At 39.3% G+C, this 9,272-nt stretch overlaps 1 protein-coding gene across 2 annotated transcripts in view; it reads left to right on the forward strand.

Annotated features, from left to right (window-relative positions):
• The window catches only part of homer2 (homer scaffold protein 2), a 31,160-nt gene that overhangs the window by 6,675 nt on the left and 15,213 nt on the right, over positions 1–9,272 (forward strand). For both annotated transcript variants that reach the window (XM_032513075.1, XM_032513065.1), the window contains exon 2: positions 3,309–3,465. In XM_032513075.1, coding sequence (XP_032368966.1) covers positions 3,309–3,465 — 157 coding nt within the window. The remainder of the gene's footprint in view (positions 1–3,308; positions 3,466–9,272) is intronic.

Here is a 9,272-nt window from a genome sequence, read left to right on the forward strand (position 1 = left end):
GTGTACATTTGTATGTGTACGTAAAGCGACAACAGTGATCTGTATAATGGGGTTTGTTTTTCCCAAAGCAGATGAAGACTGAGATTAGGCTTAAAAAGGACAGTGAATTTATTAGGCTTTCATTTCTGTGAGAACCATAATCCCAATGAAAGTAAAAGCTTTATTAGCTCATGAATTATCACTGCATGCCTGTCTGTTTGACATTATTTTTCGTTCGGGACCTCAAAGTAGTGCATTAAAGTAATGCTGAACTGAATGTCCTCTGGACTACTTGCTTTTGCCAGTTGCTGTACTGCATTGCAAAAACAAGGGCACCATTTGTACCCTGTTAATAAAACCTCCAGTCTTGCCATACTGGGGGAGCATGTGCTTATGTTTTTGCTGGCATTAGCAGCTTTTTGTTTGAAATAAATTTAGCAACTTTTTAAGAACATGCTCTGACGATTCGGATTTAGGCTTATCTTTTTAATCACATCCCCATGCTATAAAAAATGCAATATTTGTAATGGTTTTGTTGCGTGTGAAAGGTTTTTTAGCTGCACCAATTAAAGTGTGCCTGTGCCACTGTGTCCAGCACAGCACCCTTGGGCCCACTTCACACATTCAGTTGAAACCCCTCATGTCATTAGGAAAATGGCAGGCCAAAAAGGGAAAGCAAATAGAGAAAGTAAAAAAAAAAAAAATACTAGAAAGTCGGGATCAGGATTTGACAAGGTTAACAGAAAGTGTTGTACTGTAGGAAGTTTGCTAGAAAAAACTTTCTCCTGGGACCATGTTTGTAACCAAGTGAGACCATGACATGTGCGGTGGAGATTATTGATCTGTTATCATGTCAGAGAATAAACACACAAAAATCTAACTAATCATTAACTAGAAGGTGAAAAAAGTAGAAGACATCAAACAGCTTTCCGAGTAGACAAACAGGCCTACCGAGCACAGCCAAGACAATCGGATCAAAATTGTCAGACCAAAATCAGTTAATTCTAGTGCAATCACTGTGATCAGTGGATTTACTCACAGAGGCAAAGCAACTGTTTTTGGTGTGACCATGCACCATGAATAAAACGAGGAAGAACATAAAGAGAAGGTATCAGGACTGGACATGCAGAAGACGCCAGGACAAACCAACAAATATAAAGGTAACAAGATAAGAAGACAAATAGAAACACTGAGGCAGAAACACAGAGGCAATAAACCAACTTTTTCAAGAAGGCTATAAAGATAAGAGTAAAGCAGTGTGAGTGCCCAGTAAACTTCGCCCTGCCTGAAAGACACATTCACTTCACATTTTGACTTCCAGCAGGACAAGTACTTCCCCTCTGTCTCCCCGTAGTCTTCATCTGTTTCATCCACTGAGTTCTTGAGCTGTCCTCTCATCTCTCATCCAGCCACTCCATCTAATTATTCTTCGCTCTTTTAATTTTATAGAGAAGTATTACAACCACCTGCGCTCACCAATAATAATAATAATAATAATATAATTTTTTTTTTTTTTAACTTCCAGTGGATAATTTAAACCTGCTTGGTCCAGTCCCTGTAAAGCACTTTCATTTAAAAAGTCTTCCAGGGGTGTTGTTTTTGTGTCAAGTTTGTATAAAAATCTCATGAGAATATGAGTGTACTGCATGCAGGTGTGGTTGTTTGTTTTTTTACTACAAGCTGCACTTGAACACCATCCTAGAAATCTGGATTTGACACTAATGATTGTAGAAGGAAAATAATATTAATATGTGTATGTACGCTGCTACCTTGATGCCTTACAAACAGTAAACCTTGAAAGAGAAGCTGAGGACTCTCTAAACGTGTGTGTGTGTGTGTGTGTGTGTGTGTGTGTGTGTCATGTCCACTGTATTTTGTTTTTTCAGTCATTCAAGTGTAACAGGCGGTCTGATCCTGCTCCTTCATCCCCATGTTTATGCTCTTCTAGATCACACGGGCAGTGAGCTGCTCATTGCTGGGAGGCAGATCACTTCACCCTCTTAAAGATAGATGACATGATTTGAACTTTTCCCCATCACAATTATTGTTGAGTTGTGCTTTGATTGCTAGTTCCATTTCGGACATTTAAAAAAGTTTGCAAGTTTAACCTTTTAATAGATTGTATAAAGGACTCAGAAGGATTTGAAATCAGTAAGAAGATTTGATGTTGGCTGTGGATCAGCCATCAGACATAGCAGTACCACTAGGAAGGGCAATAATGTGGATACTGGCTGCAATTGGTCACTGTTTGAGATGACTTAGTATTTTAGCTGTTTTAATTACCTAATGTGACCATGATTGGTGGAAGTCATGTTGCCATAATGTTTCCCAATACAGCTGTAGTTTGCTCTATAAAGGTGACCATTGCTTTATTGCTGGTTTCATTTCAGGGTTTCAATTAATTGTTAAAGCTTTTTTGCACACCTCATTTGTCGGGCAGGTGCATAGGATGTGACCAAAAGTAGCAGCATCAGGAGCTTAGAAAGAGTCCTGCATACTGACATGCATGTATGCATGCATGCATGCATGTTTTGTGTTAGACCTTCATTAGGTAAATTCAATTCATTCATTAAAGGGTTTTAATTAAAAACATGATTTTACCATTGGTGTTTACAGCTTTGGCCAGCCATATAGTCCTCATATCACCCATTACTATATGTCTGGTGTTGGAAGACTTTCAAACTGCTGGCTGTAATTGTCATGACTTAATTTCAGTGAAAATGCTCCTCCTATGAAGTTGCCATGGGCACTCAGCACTGAGTAGCAAACAGGAAACAATCGGTATCAACCAAAGGAAAAAAAGAAGAAAAAAAACGTTTCTAAAATAGTTAAGATCTGTTGTGCAATCAGCTGTGCAAAAAGATATTCTAGGAATTGAGCACATTTAGACTGCTAAAGGCTAAAGAGAAGAGATGCAATGTGAAGTCATTCTTATAGGGCTGGGTGATATGGCTGAAATTCTTGAACATGATGTTAAGAAAAAGAATCTCTGACCACATTTTAATGTCCACACCCCCCTGGCGCACAGGGGAAATCTTCCATTAGACAACAGATGCAAGTGCATACGCATTCATACAAGTGCACAGTTTCACACAAACGCTTAGATATGTGTTACTGTTGCCTGCGAGAGGGGAGGGGGTGTTGATGTGCTACTGGCTTTGGGTTGCTAAGATTTAGTGTTTGTGTTATATTATCACCTGTCTGTGCGTGCTGAGACTCAAAGGACTCTGCATCTTTGGAGACACAGCACAGTGTCCCTGTAGTTGCATATTGTGTGCCTTATCTGCAGTGGTCCTTCCCTCACATCATCCCTGTCCTCTGCTCTCCAGGGAACAGCCGATCTACACCACCAGGGCCCATGTCTTCCAAATCGACCCCACCACCAAGAAGAACTGGGTCCCTGCCAGCAAGCAGGCCGTCACTGTCTCTTATTTTTATGACAGCACACGGAACAGCTACCGCATCATCAGCGTGGATGGATCCAAGGTAAAGTGTGTGTGTGTGTGTGTGTGTGTGTGTGTGTGTGTGAACATATAAGAAAGAGATGACGGGAAACATTTAACTGCTCTCAGGAGAAACAGTTGAGGCTGAAAAGAACACTGAAAGCCAGAATTGATTATAAGGAATTTTGAAGTGTATTGATGTTACATCTGCAGCTCTAATTGATCAGCTCCAACTTAACTGTGGACCATTTAACATTTCTGTGCTCTCCTGATGTGAGGAAAGTCATCTATGGCTAGCTGTTTTCCATCTGATTTCAGTCATTCATTGTTTTAGTCTATGAAATGCCAGAAAATAATGAAAAAAGTCTCCAGTCAGTTCAAGTTAGTTTACAAATATGTATGAAGCGGAGAAAAGCAGCATTTTCACAGTTAAAGAACTAACAATGGGGTCAATTTCTTAACAAATGACCAATGCTTAATCAATTATCAAAATTGTTATCGATACATTTTGGGTTAACTTCTTTTCATTACTAATTTGGACAGAAATTTGTAAAGAAAAGAAGAGAGAACTATATACAATTGGTACAATGACACGATTTGGATAAAAGTCACTAAATGATGACAATAATTATTACTCAGCCCTAATTGTAATGTATATCAGATAAGATAAAGAGTTTTTTTTCCCATCCGGGGAAATAGTGTCAAAGCAGCGCAACCTAAAACACAAAAATACATTTTGAGCATTGGCTGTATGCATTTCAAAAGCACAATTGATAAAGTATAGATAGTAAAGGATATACAGTACATCATACATAATGTCAAATTTGTCAGAATTTGTACTACAAATATTCATGTTTAGGGTTACACATAACATCACTTTAAATTTGATTTAGCCTCCTGCCTAGCTAAATCGGTTCTCTATTAAAGTGCTCATATTATGCTTTTTGGCTTTTTTTTTTCCCCTTATATACAGTATGTTATATATTTTTTTGTTCATATTATAGGTTTACAAAGTGTGAAAGCCCAAAGTCCACCCCAAAGGCGCTTACTATCTCCATCGGAAAACACTGTGTGACAAAGAGCTCTATTGTAGTCCAGCCTTTACTTCTGTGAAGTGCACTTCCCTGATACCTTTTCTTTATGTTCTTCACTTTGTAACACATAATGCTCGCCTAGCTGCTGGCGTGGCATGCCCTCATACTCTGGCTTCTGACTGGCTAGTAGTGCTTTAAGATACACGTGAGTTTATGTGAGGCTTACAAATACGTGTTAATAGTTCAGAACAGTAACAGTATATATTGAAATCAAAGTCTGAACATCAGCAATCATCCTCTTTAATAAATTACCAAAAGCAGACAAGAGCTACACATCTTTTGAGTCGTGATTAAACCCAATTATCTGTAATTTACTGTCATCAACAAACAGCGGACAACAGTCATCCTTGTAAGTAGAGGTCCCACTGGATAAGCTCTTCGTCAAATCCCTCTGCATTGATTTGATGTATTTTTTAAATTCTATTTCACCCATGTGTGTTGAAGAAGAAAGAATTGCTTGGTTATATGACATGCACCGTATGCGAACATTCTTAGTAGATCACTTTTCAAAAATGATTTTGATTTGTCAACACAAGAACATGATGTTGACATTTAATCATGCCTGTGACAATAGACGCCATATGAGTGTGCCTATGTCTCATATTCACACCTTCCTCCGCTAACGGAAAGAGTAGAGTAGGTGTTTCCATGGCGATCAGAGTCTTCTCTCTGTGTGAAAACTGGTGGAGAGTTATGACAGCGCTATCCCTCTGCAGACACCATCAGGCAATCGCCTTTCGCACAATTTGAAATCACAGAGATTACCTACGGCGCCGCTTCCGAGACCAAACGGGTTGACAGTATATATCTGTTTGTGTCCTTTTTATAGCACGCCTTTTTACCATGCACCTCTCTGTTTGGGTGAAGGGCCTGTTGAGTTCAGTGTTAGGATTACCAACAGCTGAAGGGTGGGTCTCACAGGAACTCAACATAGATATATGTGAATGCAAAGTATTTGCACAGCAAGCCTTTTCTGCTATTGCATGCTGTAGGACTTCTTAACAGTGAGAAATAATGCAAACGGCATATGAGATTTTTAGATTAGGGACACATTTTCGCGTGCAAATAAATCTTTAAAATAAATTAAAAACGTATTAGTTCTCTAATCCTGAGCAGCATTGTTGGGTCAGAATCTGTTAGCTTCAAAATAGCTCTCGTCCCACGGCTAGAAACAAGAGAAGCAAGACTCTAATTTGTTATATCATCAAGCAGCACTTTTGCAGCTACAGCACGGGCAATACGATTTGTGAGTCTTTATCAAAATATGTTTTCTTTGTAAGAAAGAGATCAAAATCAACTTTATTTCTCAATAGATACATCTAGGGACATCTACATCCTCAAGGCCAGGAGTCTTCTCTCTGCTCTCCCACTCCTTTTATCCTCCCTGTCTTGATACTCTCCACCCTCCTGTAACCTTGAGTAACAGAGCACGAGGAAGTGTCATATAATATCCACAGGTAGCAGCTATATGAGAGTTATTAACATTTATTAAAAAATATTTAATGTCGATTTAAATAGAGATCCGTTTCCAGTTAATTTCAGTAAGTCATGTTGGTATGAGCAAAGCAACCGAAACAAAGGAAATGTTGAGTCATATCAAATAAATGTTAAATATAGTTTATATATTATGTGCTCTAGCTGCGAGGGAGACAGGTCTGTCCAGAAGAATAGTCTGTGCTGCTGTACACACTAACTATGACAGGCCGTCAGCTTCTATTCCTCCATCCATGATGGCTCGGCAACTCGCTGAGGATGATATGGCAAGAAGAGGAGCACCTCAGCACTTTTGACTTTTGCTCATTCTGAATTGCACTTCTTATACAGTGATGGACCTACTATGACAACACAGTAAAAGGGTATTCTTACTGTACTATTGCAAGTGTGTTCTGAAATAACATAAAAAAACATCTATCAGCTCTACTACATACTCTCCCTTTAACTACCTTTTTTAATTTCTTACTACTCTCACAGCCACTGTCCAAAATTAACATATTGGCTCATGTGCCGAGAGCTTGTGAACTAAACATATATCTGCCAAGAAAAAGAATTAAAATTAATTTAAGTGAGTTTGTTAAATGTGGCTGGCAGGTTTGCCAGATGTCAGTTTTTAACTAGTTTAATGTATATGGCCAACTAATAGACATTTCCCCTTTGTCTTATCATCACATTGTCCTTCTGTAAAATTGTGGCTTGTAGCATATAGTTTCTCTACCTGTAGGCTGTCATAGTCAAGTTTCATGTCCACCTAGACAAAGCCAGATTCCCACTGGTGATGAAAGGGACATGTCCGCATTGAGCTTCAGACTCCAGTATTTGCCCTCCACACTTTTGAGTTGGAGTTTGGATGAGTCATTAAAGTCGAGCTAGATTGGGTACATTGCTGTTTTCCCAGCCATAGTGATGAGAGAACGCACTGGGTTGATACAAGTCCCAAAACAATCATCCATTAGATTACAGTGCACTCACACCAAAGCTGGTATGAGCTAATATGCATCTCCAATATCAGGAAGTTCAATATTGTAAACTACATTGCCTATCATTGACTATTTTGTTAGAAAAACAAACTGGAATAACAAATAATTAGAAAAGTGTCATCAAAAGCATAAATATTTATTAACTTCTTCCGATGAAAAGGCTGCTGTGCATCGCTGACTGTAAAGACTGCAAAGAAAGAATTGAATCTAGCCTTTAGCCTCTAGACACTGGATTTCCTGTATGTTGTAATTATGTGTTTATTGTGACTGCAATTGCCCACTCATTGTCTCATCTCAAGCTTAAATTGTAGTTCTACAGCGATACGTGTGAAGGTCTGTGGATCAATGCAGGGACCCATGCATGTGCAGCCTGGAGAAGCATGTTCCGGCCCTTAGTTCTACAGTCAAGATGCTACATTTTCTGAAATGTAAAATCAGAGCTTTAAAAATGCAAAATGAAAACACAATTTATTACTTTTGAATTAGGCTTCCACTAATATGATTAGGGAAAGCATGAGGGGCAGCTCAGTCATAGGATGTAAGTCCGTAGATCCTCATTCAACCCCTTACTCCAACTATGTTGATCCCCCGCCTCCCTTCTAAAACCAAACCTGCGTCATTGCCATAAGGAAACTGCATCTTTTTGCAGTCCTTAATATATGGTGAGATCAAATGCATCAAGTCATTAAAAGGATTGGCAGACACAAAAGATATTTAACATTTCCCTTCAGCTACATTACACCTCTGCTTGATCACCAGTTTCCATTTTGCTTTGATGAGAGAACATGGCGACCACCGTCTTCTCTTTCTTTGGCTGTGTTTCAGTTATAACACCGCTGCCAGTTCTGCCTGTTCATTATCATCATGACCATCCTCGCTGCCCATTTGTCACCATTATTTTTTAAATATCCTTCATAAACTAGGATGTGTGCCATACATTCAACTGGAACTCACTGAAGTTTGCAATTGTTGACGTGACGTACCCCAACGTTATGAACAAGCACAGGGGAGCAACTTGGGGTTCAGTGTCTGGGACATTTTGACATGTGGCCTAGGATGGATCCGCCAACCTTGCAGTTATGGGGCCAGCATTCTACCTCCGAGCCACAAACCACCCGATGAAACAATATTCAATTGTTTCAACAGGTTTCAGAATATTGTGTTTTGGATTAAAAACAAACTTGTTTTATAATATGTGGAATGGAGTCAGAAGTTAGCCGAGAGTTTGGGCTCTCTAGATCAGTCAATCTTTTCAAGTTGCGACCCCCCCAAAATAATGAGGTTGGTGTTAGCGTGAAGCTCTGAATATAAACACATAAAATGCACCAAACTTCACACAATAATATAAAAAAACATTACCCAGTCTAAGTTATGTTTTTTCTCCCCAACCATCTGACGGACCCCAGAAATGATCTTGCGACCCCCAGGTTGAGAACCACTGCTTTAGATAACCAAGACAATTTTTATTATCTTAAAAAAGTTGTTTTCAGCTATGACACATTATTCTGGCCTTTGGTGATTGACAAGTGATCACAGCGCTTTCCCTCTCGTAGACTCAGCTCCCATGTTCTACATCTCCTATCTTACTGACTCTGCAGATTCTGTGCACTCTGCAGACACATAATCAGCTGAGGAAGATTTCTCCGATAACCTCCTGGCTGTTTCTGAGTTTCCATCTGACCCTCGAGCTATTGGCCAGCCCAGCTCCTCTCTGCGCCTCCTGTGCTACTTGATCCACAGCCCAGCTCACCACCGGCACAGCTGCCAGTGTCACTCTGCTCTCCCTCCCTCTGTCTCACCCTCCCACTCTCACTCGCTTGCTCACTTAGTTGTACACTCATACATGCCAACATACAGTTACAGAGCCAACAAAGATGGGGACAACCAAGAAGTCCTGTATCTTAATGTACAGATGATTAGTTGGGTTTCCATATCAGTAGATGCCTTTTTCTGCGGATACTCATGTTGCTACTCCTGTTTCTGTAGGTGTTAAACCATAATACAGAATCAATAACCTGCGTTATGCGTAAGGCTGGGCTATATGGTTGAATTTATTCTCGCTACTTTTCTTTTTCAAAATATCTCACAATATAAATCACAATAGGGCAAAAATAAAATATAAATTACATCAAATAAGACTCAAGATACTTTATTGGGATTGTATGGGTGCAACAAAATGACTTTTATGGAAATCAGTGCAGCAGCAGTGAATAAATATGAATACATTTTTTTTTAAAGTAAAAAACATAAAATACCCATACACTATTTAAAAAAAAAAAAAA

Source organism: Etheostoma spectabile, chromosome 1 (assembly GCF_008692095.1).
Source record: "Etheostoma spectabile isolate EspeVRDwgs_2016 chromosome 1, UIUC_Espe_1.0, whole genome shotgun sequence".
Classification (NCBI taxonomy): domain Eukaryota; kingdom Metazoa; phylum Chordata; class Actinopteri; order Perciformes; family Percidae; genus Etheostoma; species Etheostoma spectabile.